Source organism: Pristiophorus japonicus, chromosome 12 (assembly GCF_044704955.1).
Source record: "Pristiophorus japonicus isolate sPriJap1 chromosome 12, sPriJap1.hap1, whole genome shotgun sequence".
Classification (NCBI taxonomy): Eukaryota; Metazoa; Chordata; class Chondrichthyes; family Pristiophoridae; genus Pristiophorus; species Pristiophorus japonicus.
The window spans coordinates 101,227,352-101,239,526 of record NC_091988.1 but is presented as its reverse complement, the minus strand read 5'-3'; the positions used below and the strand labels follow the sequence as shown (position 1 = coordinate 101,239,526).

The 12,175-nt window shown below is 46.4% G+C and overlaps 1 protein-coding gene across 7 annotated transcripts in view; it reads left to right on the top strand.

Annotated features, from left to right (window-relative positions):
• The window catches only part of dnah1 (dynein, axonemal, heavy chain 1), a 668,552-nt gene that overhangs the window by 577,034 nt on the left and 79,343 nt on the right, over positions 1-12,175 (top strand). For 5 of the 7 annotated variants that reach the window (XM_070895813.1, XM_070895814.1, XM_070895812.1 and 2 more), the window contains 4 exons: positions 1,005-1,163; positions 1,426-1,557; positions 3,725-3,895; positions 5,962-6,141. In XM_070895813.1, coding sequence (XP_070751914.1) covers positions 1,005-1,163; positions 1,426-1,557; positions 3,725-3,895; positions 5,962-6,141 — 642 coding nt within the window. Of the gene's footprint in view, positions 1-1,004; positions 1,164-1,425; positions 1,558-3,724; positions 3,896-5,961; positions 6,144-12,175 lie in introns of those variants that run through there. The other 2 variants (XM_070895815.1, XM_070895817.1) reach the window with 2 other exon arrangements.

The following is a 12,175-nucleotide window of genomic DNA, read 5'->3' as shown; positions in this document are numbered from 1 at the left end:
TATGCAGAGAGATTCTTGCAATTTGCAGGGCTAACACTGGTCCTTGTTGCCTTCTTATGGTCGTGACAGCCTTCTCCTTTAAAGCCAGACAAAACATGCAGCTATTAGCATTTGGAAATGCAGAGTGCCTCCCCGGGACCCAGATTTATGTGACTGCATAGCATGCAAATAACTTAATATGTCAGTTTAATTTGGTGCACAAGGTGTGTATTTTTTAATGAATTCTTGGGATGTGGGTGTCGCTGACAAGGCCAGCATTTATTGTTCATCCCTAGTTTCCTTGAGAAAGTAGTGCTGTTTGAAGCGCATGGTGCTTGTGGCCTGCATGCTATGGCCATGCGCTTAATTAGAGTTGGTAAACTGTGGTCAGGCTTAACCTGATGGTCTTCCTATGGCCAAGGAACCTTTTACTCATCTACTCCAAAATTTTACAGGAATGAGACAGACCTAATAAGCCATGTTTTGCCATGTTTTCTGACATTGTGGCACAGAAGTGGGTTCCTTCCCTCAGCTCTAAATATCGTATCCGTCCTCTGCTGCACCTCCTCCAGCAGAACATCCAAGCTGCCTTGATCATCGGAAGAATTACCTTGGCCACCTTTCATTGCCGACATGATAAATTTCTTGCAGCTATAAACAACAGCTGACTTGAAGTGAGTACAGCAGCCCTTGTAAGAATTGTTGCTCTCTGCCCATTCCAGAAGAGCAGACACTCTGAGGAACACAGTGATCCGGTACCACTTCATCTGTGATCACTGAATTGGCCATTATGTTCCCTGAGTGTAGAGCTTTCAGCTCTGCAACTCTGTTCCATTTCAGTACAGTTGAATTCCACTTGTAAATGCAGTTTGTTATGTGTTTTAATCCCATTAATTAAGCACTGCAATACTAATTTCTCATCACCCACTCTCTTGATTGTATAGATTTCAACTTGATCAGTTGACTGCTGGTGGTACAGTATTTCACGGAATAAGGTATTTTAAAAGTTGTGTTCTTTCTTCCAGACCTCAGATCTGTCCACAGTTTTTAAAGACTCGGCTCCCAACGTTCCACTGATATTCGTGCTGTCCCCAGGCACAGATCCTGCAGCGGACCTGTATAAATTTGCAGAAGAGATGAAGTTTTCAAAAAAAATGAGTGCCATCTCACTCGGGCAGGGGCAGGTGAGGAATGACATTCCCAAACAGTACTTGACTAAGCAGCCTCAATGTTTTAAGGGGATTATCACTGTTGGATAGTCAGGAGTGAACAATAACATGGTGGTTCAATTTCATGCTTTGATTCTCCTTCCTGAACCAGTATAAACTGACAAGAATTTTTTATGATTATCACATCAAATAATCCAGAAATGCAATAAAATAAAACGCGATTCTGTTGGAAAGTGTTTCCTATCAGCAGCGTTAACACAATTCCTTTTATTTACAGGGCCCGCGGGCAGAGGCCATGATGCATAATTCTATGGAACGTGGAAAGTGGGTGTTTTTTCAAAACTGCCATCTTGCCCCTAGTTGGATGCCATCTCTGGAAAGACTTATTGAAGCAGTGGATCCCGACAAGGTGATTTTTCTGTTTTCATGTGAAGGGAGGTAATGCTGTATCAGTTGGCCCCTTTAAACAGAATTTGCTGAATATCTGGCTACAAACAGGATTGAGGATTGTGAGGTAAGTACAGATAGAGATGATGGAATGTCGTGTGGAAACATGATGGTTTCTGAACCACTGCAACCATGAAAATGTCATCTTAGTAAATGGAACTGATCAAGGATGGATATTGTAGATAAAAATTTTACAGTTTTAATCAATCTATCTCTAGGGTGGACCAAGAAGCAACTTTGCACACCTTTTCCACAGAAGATGAAATGAGTTGGGTTCACAGTAGATAGTTCCTTGGGGCCAGCAACACTGACCAATTTCATATAAGCAAACAATTCAGCCCCTATGAACCGACATGTGCCTTTACCTGCCCAATATGTAGGTATATTAGGACATAAGAAATAGGAACAGGAGTAGGCCATACGGCCCCTCGAGCTTGCTCCACCATTCAATAAGATCATGGATAAACTTCTACATTAACTCCACTTTCCCGCCCTATTCCCACATCCCTGGATTCCTTTAACATCCCAGCAATCTATCGATCTCAGTCTTATTTTCTGTTTTGGGTAACATCTAACCTTCATTCAGTTGAAAGAAAACAACTACAGCTTGTATTTATATAATATATATTATTTGACGTAATGAAACGTCCCAAGGCGCTTTACAGGAGTATTATGAGATTAAAAATTTGACACCGAGCCGCATAAGGAGAAATTAGGGCGGGTGATCAAAAGCTTGGTCAAAGAGGTTGGTTTTAAAGAGCATCTTGAAGGAGGAAAGAGAAGTAGAAAGGCGGAGAGGTTTAGGCGGGGAGTTCCAGAGCTTAGGGCCTAAGCAACAGAAAGCACGGCCACTAATGGTTGACCGATTATAATAAGGGATGCTCAAGAGGGCAGAATTAGTGGAGCGCAGACATCCCGGGGGTTGTGGGGTTAGAGGAGATAGGGAGGGACGAGGTATGGAGGGATTTTAAAATGGATGAGAATTTTGAAATCGAGGCGTTGCTTGACTGGGAGCCACTGTAGGTCAGTGAGCACAGGGGTAATGGGTGAGCAGGACTTGGTGCGAGTTAGGACACGGGCAGCCGAGTTTTGGATCACTTCTAGTTCATGTAAGGTAGAATGTGGGAGGCCAGCCAGGAGTGCGTTGGAATAGTCAAGTCTAGAGGGCTTCAGCAGTGGATGAGCTGAGGAGACGCGATGTTACGGAGGTGGAAATATGCGGTCTTAGTTATGCTGCAGATATGTGGTCTAAAATTCATTTCAGGGTCAAATATGACACCTAGGTTGCGAACAGTCTGGTTCAGCCTCAGACAGAAGTTGGGGAGAGGGATGGAGTCTGTGGCTGGGGAATGGAATTTGGGGCAGGGACCAAAAACAATGGGTTCAGTCTTCCCAATATTCAATTGGAGAAAATTTCTGCTCATCGAGAACTGGATGTCAGACCAGCAGTCTGACAATTTAGAGACTGCGGAGGGGTCAAGAGAAGTGGTGGAGAGGTAGAGCTGGGTGTCATCAGCATACATGTGGAAATTGACACCGTGTTTTCGGACAAGGGGCAACATGTAGATGAGAAATAGGAGGGGACCAAGGATAAATCTTTGGGTGACACCAGAGGTAACGATGCGGGGGTGGGAAGAGAAGCCATTGCAGGTGATTCTCTGGTTACGATTAGATAGATAAGATTGGAACCAGGTGAGTGCAGTCTCACCCAGCTGGATGAAGGTGGAGAGGCGTTGGAGGAGGATGGAATGGTCAACCGTGTCAAAGGCTGAAGACAAGTCAAGGACAAGGAGGGATAGTTGTCCTTTGTCACAGTCACAATGAGAGCCATTTCAGTATCGTGGTCGGCGTGGAAACCGAATTGGAGGGAAAGAATTGCATTTATATACCACTTTTACCTCAGGACGTCCCAAAGCTCGTTACAGCCAATGAAATGTTTTTGAAGTGTAGTCACTTGTAATTGCTGCCCGTATATGTCTGAGAATGGAAACTTGGAGAAATCAAACCTTCATTCAACCACTGGACAGCCACTGCATATTGGGAAATCAGGCGAGGCACCACTTTATGTTGCTTAGCCAATTTGCTTTTTGAAAAAAATTACGTGTTCTGTAATTTTTTTTTACATTTAGGTTCATCGTGATTTCAGGATTTGGCTGACTAGTTTACCAAGCGATAAGTTTCCAGTTTCAATCCTTCAAAATGGCTCCAAGTTGACTATCGAACCACCAAGGGGAATAAAAGCTAATCTGATGAAAACCTACACGAACCTCACTGATGACTTCCTGAACTCTTGTTCTAAAGTAATTTTATGATTGAAATTTTGTCAGGTGTGAAGTATGTGGTTTGAATGTACAGGATACTCACAATAATAGGCTTCCTAGATCTTGTTGGTGGTCAGAACTGCACGATACCTCAACATAAGAACATAAGAAATAGGAGCAGCGGTAGGCCATTTGGCCCCTCAAGCCTGCTCTGCCATTTAATAAGATCATGACTGATCTGATCTTGGGCTCAGCTCCACTTCCCTGCCTGCTCCCCATAACCCTTCACTCCCTTAGCATTCAAAAATCTGTCTATCTCCACCTTAAATATATTCAATGACCCAGCCTCCACAGCTCTCTGGGGCAGAGAATTCCAAAGATTCATGACCCTCAGAGAAGAAATTCCTCCTCATCTCAGTTCTAAATAAGGGTGATCCCTTATTCTTAAACTATGCCCCCTAGTTCTAGGTTCCCCCATGAGTGGAAACATCCTCTCTGCATCTTCCTTGTCGAGCCCCCTCAGTATTTTATATGTTTCAATAAGATCACCTCTCATTCTTCTAAACTCCAATGAGTGTAGGCCCAACTTGCTCAACTCTTCTTCATAAGTCAACCCCTTCATATCAGGAATCAGTCTAGTTAACCTTCTCTGAACTGCCTCCAATGCAAGTATATCCCTCCTTAAATACAGAGACCGAAACTATATGCAGTACTCTAGGCGTGGCCTCACCAATATCCTGTACAGTTGTAGCAGGACTTCTCTGCTTTTATACTCCATTCCCCTTGCAATAAAAGCCAACATTCCATTTACCTTCCTGATTACTTGCTGTAACTGCATACTAACTTTTTGTGTTTCATGCACAACGACCCCCAAGTCCCTCTGTACTGCAGCATTTTGTAATCTCTCTCCATTTAAATAATAATTTGCTTTTTTATTTTTCCTGCCAAAGTGGATAACTTCACACTTTCCCACATTATACTCCATCTGCCAAATGTTTTCCCACTTACTTAGCCTGTCTATATCCCTTTGCAGATTCTTTGTGTTCTCCTCACAATTTGCTTTCCCACCCATCTTTGTATCATCTGCAAAATTGGCTACATTACACTCGGTCCGTTCATCCAAGTCATTAATGTAGATTGTAAATAATTGAGGCCCCAACACTGATCCCTGTGGCACCGCACTAGTTACAGCTTGCCAACCGGAAAATGACATTTATCCCGACTCTGTTTTCTGTTAGTTAGCCAATCCTCTATCCATGCTAATATATTACCCCCAACCCCATGAGCTTTCAAATTGTTCAGTGACCTTATCAAATGCCTTCTGGAAATCCAAATACACCACATCCACTGGTTCCCCCTTATCCATTCTGCTTGTTACATCCTCAAAGAACTCCAGCATGATTTCCCTTTCATAAAACCATACTGACTCTGCTTGACTGCGTTATGATTTTCCAAATGTCAAACCATAGAGCTTTAGAGCACAGAAGGAAGCTATTTGACCTAACCTGTTTTGCCAACTCTTTGCTGGAGCAATCCAAAACGAATTGCACCGCTACATTTCAAACCCATAACCCTGCCTCTTTCTCTGCTTTAAACTTTTAGCTACCCTTCCCTTAAAAGATGTAATGGTCTCTGTCTCAATTACTCATTGGACAAAGGCATTCCATGCTCTAACAACTCTTTGCATAAAGACATTTTTCATTACCACTCTCCTCACTCTCTTGAGCACAATTTTAAATTGATGACCCTCATTACTTAATTCCCAACTAGAGGAAATAGTCTTTCTCTGATCCGCTTGTCAAAGCCCTTCATAATTTTAAGAACCTCTACTAAATCTTCTCATACTATTTCTTCTGGAGCAGAGAAAGCTACCAATTTGGAACTCAACCCGCCAGTTAATTGAGTATCTCCCCTGTATTGTTTTACACCCATTAAGTACTGTATAAAATAGTGAGAAGCAGGTAGCCTCTGCTCACAGCTCCTCTGATAGCACAGCGGAGAAGTAGGAAACTGCAGGTTTGGTGCAGGGCCTTGAGAGCTTACAGTGAAGTATCAACTCACTTTGTCATTATGTTTGGACTTAACATTTTTTCCTTTAATTTCAGGTTGCGAATTTTAAGTCTCTCCTGCTATCCTTATGTCTGTTCCATGGAATCAACATAGAACGAAGGAAGTTTGGGCCACTTGGATTCAATATTCCCTATGAATTCACGGATGGAGACCTACGAATCTGCATCAGCCAGCTAAAGATGTTCCTGGAAGAGTACACTCAACTACCCTTCAAGGTGTGCGGTGGAATTTTATAATTGTAACTGCAAAGTACTTATTTACATTTATTAAGGTGGCAGGGAGTCAAAGTGGGCAAGATGGAAGAATGCACAGCACTGTATACATTCTAGGTTTTGGAATTGATCTGCTCAGAATATCTGTCAGCAAACTCTCCATGGAAGAATTGTGTGTGGTGTTTGTGATCCTTACTGATCTGGTATTGTCCTTCCCTGCCCCTAGTGATACTACTTCTACTTTTTTCGTATGGTAGTAGCAAAGCAAATCAAATGTCAATATCTAAGTCAGATATCCAGGCCAAAGCTTCCGCTATAACAGTATGTTATACTGCCGACTGACTAATAGTAGTAGTGCCTTTGCTTCGGGTGTCAATACTACGTTTAGCCAAGGGGCCACTCCAGCACCAACCAGCGCTAACCGTTCTTCAGATGCCCCTCCTTCTGAAAGTGAGTTTCTCAGCAAACAAGAGAGAAGGTCGTGTTTATTTCTGCATTGTTTTCTTATTCCTTCTGCCCTAGGGGTTCCAAATGAGCCTTCGGCCCACTCTCTAACTGTCTTTGAATCAGAGCCAGTACCAGTTGTGACTTTGACCCCTGCCCCCCCCCCCACTCCTCCCTTGGATATTAAGGGCTGGATTTTCGTTTGGAGCCTTTTTCGGGCGATAATGGCATCGGGAAATGGTTTACGCCTGCAGCCACAAAATTCAGCAGCTGGGCCCTGAGTGTGGAGCGGAGTGCTAAGGGAGGCATTCCACACCTCTCTTAGGGTGCTAGGCAGGCTGAGCAACTGAAAATGCGTTGCTAAAGAGCCGGCTTTGGAGCGCCCTAAGAGAGGCTTCCCTTGCCACAAAAAACACCTTCCCAATATATTGCTCAACCCACATAAAGATAAATCACAAAAATAAAACAAAAAAAGCAATCACACTTCCCTCATGTAGTCATTCTTTCCCTCGCCGCTGCTGGAACAGCACTGACCGCCTGTTTTTTCAGGCAGATTGGCTATGGGGCGCTACTGGGTCAGCGCGAAACAAATGTCAAGATCGGGACTGTTATATATGTCGACCTGTATTTACTCTGTACAGCCACCAGAGGGCTCATCCCGTGGAGTCCCAAGGGATCCCATAATCCCTTGGGAGCACAGGTATGTAAGTAGACTTCACAGGTTGGAGAGGCACTCTGGAGACATGCAATAAAAGACTACGATCACACTTTACTTTGAGCTCAGTCTGACTCTTTCTCCATACACAACAACTGGCGACGAGATACAGATAGCGAACCCAAAGATGCAGAGAACAGTGGGCATCCTGGAGAAATTTTCGGAGGGAGATGATTAGGAAACTTTTGTGAAGCGACTCGACCAATACTTCGTGGCCAACAAGCTAGATGGGGATGAGAGCGCTGCCAAATGAAGGGCGATCCTCCTCACCGTCTCTGGGGCACCGACGTATGGCCTCATGAAGAATCTGCTCACTCCAGCGAAACCCACGGAGAAATCATACGACGATTTGTGCACACTGGTCCACGAGCATTTGAACCCGAAGGAAAGCATTCTGATGGGAGGTGCCGGTTCTACACCTACAAAAGGTCTGAAGGCAGGAAGTGGCGAGTTATGTCGCCGAGCTAAGACGCCTTGCAGGACATTGCAAATTTGAAGGACATTTGGAGCACATGCTCAGAGACTTTTTCGTACTTGGCATCGGCCACGAAACCATACTTCACAAACTTTTGAGTGTAGAGACCCCAACCTTGAGTTAGGCCATAGCGATAGCCCAGATGTTCATTGCCACCAGTGACAATACGAAGCAAATCTTTCAGCACACAAGTGCTGCTACAAGAACTGTGAACAAAGTGATGCTGTTTTCGAACCGTAACTGTTGTGTATCTGTAAAGCCTGCACTCCCATGTTCCACCACCAGGGAGCTCATCCCCTGAAGTCCCAAGGGATCCCAGCATCCCTTGGGAGCACTGTATATAAGCCGGCCCCTAAGGTCTGTTCCTCACTCTGGAGTGTCTTATTAAAGACTGAGGTCACTGTTACTTTAACCTCCCTGTGTGCAGCCTCATCCGTGTTAGGAACACAATAACTGGCGACGAGAATACGAATCCAACGCAAAGATGCAGCAAACTGTGGGCATCCTGGAGAAGTTCTCGGAAGGTGAGGACTGGGAAGCCTATGTTGAACGGCTAGACCAGTACTTTGTAGCCAATGAGCTGGACGGAGAAGGAAGCGCTGCAAAAAGGAGAGCGGTCCTCCTCACGGTCTGCGGGGCACCGACCTACAGCCTCATGAAGAATCTTCTGGCTCTGGTGAAACCCACAGATAAGTCATATATGAGGAGCTGTGTACACTGGTTAGGGAGCATCTTAACCCGAGGGAGAGCATGCTGATAGCGAGGTATCGGTTCTACACGTGCCAGCGATCTGAAGGTCAGGAAGTGGCGACCTACGTCGCCGAGCTCAGGCGACTTGCAGGACAATGTGAGTTTGATGGCTACCAATGCCCAGTAGACTTTTTTCTACTGGGCATTGGCCACAAGACCATCCTACAAAAACTTTTGACTGCAGAGACACCGACCCTCAGTAAGGCCATTGCGATAGCACAGGCGTTTATGTCCACCAGTTATAACACCAAACAAATCTCTCAGCACACAAGTGCTAGCAATGTTCATAAATTAACTGGAACTGTGTTTGCGAGCAGAAATGTACAGGGCAGAAACCATGAGTCTGCAACTGCCAGTAGGCCTCAGGTGACCCAGATGACTCAGAGTCCGCAACAAAGGATGAATGCAAGGCAGTTCACACCTTGTTGGCATTGTGGAGGCTTCCATTCAGTCTATTCATGCCGCTTCAAAGGGTATGTTTGCAAGAGCTGTGGAACAATGAGGCACCTCCAACAAGCTTGCAGACGAGCTGCAAGCTCTGCAAAACCTGCTAACCACCACATGGCAGAGGAAGATCGATCCATGGTGGATCAAAGCAATTTCGAGCCTCAGAGAGAGGAGGCAGATGCTGAAATACACGGGGTGCACACATTTTCGACGAAATGTCCACCGATAATGCTAAATGTAAAATTGAATGGCTTACCCGTAACCATGGAACTGGACACTGGCGCTAGCCAATCCATCATGAGTAAAAAGATGTTTGAGAGACTGTGGTGCAACAAGGCACTCAGACCAGCCCTGAGCCCAATCCACACGAAACTGAGAATGTACACCAAAGAGCTTATCACTGTCCTGGACAGCGCCATGGCCAAGGTCACTTACGAGGGCACGGTGCACGAACTGCCACTCTAGATTGTCCCGGGCGATGGCCCCACACTGCTTGGAAGGAGCTGACTGGGCAAAATCCACTGGAACTGGGATGACATCTGAGCGCTATCACATGTCGATGAGGCCTCATGTACCCAGGTTCTTAACAAATTTCCTTCCCTTTTTGAGCCAGGCATTGGAAACTTTTCCGGGGCGAAGGTGCGGATCCACTTGGACCCATTCACCACAATGCACGAGCAGTACCTCACATGATGAGGGAGAGAGTAGAAATCGAACTGGACAGGTTGCAACGCGAGGGCATCATCGCCCCGGTAGAATTCAGCGAATGGGCCGGCCCGATTGTTCCAGTACTCAAAAGTGCTGGCACGGTCAGGATTAGCGGCGATTATAAAGTAACTATTAATCGTTTCTCGCTACAGGACCAATACCCGCTACCGAAGGCAGACGACCTATTTACGATGCTGGCAGGAGGCAAGACGTTCACCAAGCTCGACCTGACTTCGGCCTACATGACGCAGGAGCTGGAGGAGTCTTCGAAGGGCCTCACCTGCATCAACATGCACAAGGGACTGTTCATCTACAACAGATGCCCGTTTGGAATTCGGTCGGCTGCAGCAATCTTCCAGAGAAACATGCAGAGCCTACTCAAGTCGGTACCACACACGGTGGTCTTTCAGGACGACATATTGGTCACGGATCGGGACACCGCCGAGCACCTACAAAACCTGAAGGAGGTCCTCAAGTGACTGAATCGCGTAGGGCTGCGGCTGAAGAGGTCGAAATGCATCTTCATGGCAACAGAAGTGGAGCTTTTGGGGAAAAAGATTGCGGCGGACGGCATTCGGCCCACAGACGCCAAGACAGAGGCTATCAGGAACGCGCCCAGGCCACAGAACGTCACGGAGCTGCGGTCGTTCCTGAGATTCCTCGACTATTTTGGTAACTTCCTACCGGGGTTAAGCACCCTCTTAGAGCCCCTACATGTGTTATTGCGTAAAGGTGAGAACTGGGTATGGGGAAAAAAACAAGTAATTGCTTTTGAGAAAGCCAGAAACATTTTATGCTCCAACAAGCTGCTTGTATTGTATAACCCGTGTAAAAGACTTGTGCTAGCATGTGACACGTCGTCGTACAGAGTCGGGTGTGTATTACAACAAGCTAATATTGTGGGGAAGTTGCAACCTGTCGCCTATGCCTAGAGGAGCTTGTCTAAGGCCGAGAGGGCCTACAGCATGATTGAGAAAGAGGCATTAGCGTGTGTGTTCGGGGTAAAGAAAATGCATCAGTACCTGTTTGGCCTCAAATTTGAGCTGGAAACCGATCACAAGCCCCTCACATCCCTGTTCGCTGAAAACAAGGGGATAAATACTAATGCCTCAGCCCGCATACAAAGGTGGGCACTCGCACTATCAGCGTATAACTATACCATCCGCTACAGGCCAGTCACTGAGAACTGTGCGGATGCTCTCAGTCGGCTACCATTGCCCACCACGGGGGTGGAAATGGTGCAGCCTGCAAACTTGTTGATGGTGGCGCCCGCAGACTTGTTAATGGTCATGGGAGCGTTTGAAAATGATAAATCACCTGTCACAGCCCGCCAGATTAGGACTTGGACCAGCCAAGATCCTCTGCTGTCCCTAGTAAAAAACTGTGTACTGCATGGGAGCTGAGCCAGCATCCCCACTGAAATGCAAGAACCAATCAAACCGTTCCAGCGGCAAAAGGACGAGCTGCCATTCAGGCAGACTGCCTGTTGTGGAGTAACCGCGTAGTGCTACCAAAAAAGGGCAGGGAGACGTTCATCTCAGATCTCCACAGCACACACCCGGGTATAGTAATGATGAAAGCAATAGCCAGATCCCATGTGTGGTGGCCCGGTATCAACCCTGACTTAGAGTCCTGTGTACAGCAATGCAGCGTATGTGCTCAGTTGAGCAACACGCCCAGAGAGGCACCACTAAGTTTGTGGTCCTGGCCCTCCAGACTATGGTCGAGGATCCATGTCGACTATGCGGGCCCGTTTCTCGGTAAAGTGTTCCTGGTGGTGGTGGATGCTTTTTCAAAATGTGAATGTGAAATAATGTGGGGAAGCACCGCCACCGCCACCATTGAAAGCCTGAGGGCCATGTTTGCCACCCACAGCCTGCCTGACATACTGGTCAGTGACAACGGGCCATGTTTAACCAGTGCCGAATTTAAAGAATTCATGACCCGCAATGAGATCAAACATGTCACCTCAGCCCCGTTTAAACCAGCCTCCAATGGGCAGGCAGAGCGAGCAGTACAAACCATCAATCAGAGCCTTAAACGAGTCACAGAAGGCTCACTCCAAACCCGCCTGTCCCGAGTACTGCTCAGCTACCGCATGAGACCCGACTCGCTCACAGGGGTGCCCCGGCTGAGCTACTCATGAAAAGGACACTTAAAACCAGACTCTCACTGGTTCACCCCAACTTGCATGATCAGGTAGAGAGCAGGCGGCAGCAACAAAATGTAAACGATGGTCGCGCCACTGTGTCACGGGAAATTGATCTGAATGACCCTGTGTATGTGCTAAACTATGGCCATGTCCCATTGGATCGCGGGCACGGTGATAGCTAAAGAAGGGAATAGGGTGTTTGTAGTCAAACTAGACAATGGACAAAAGCACCTGGACCAAACGAGACTGCGGTTCAGAGACGGTCCTGAACAATTCACAGCAGACACCACCTTTTTCGAGCCCACACAACACACACCCAAAGGATCAACGACACAACACAGGACCA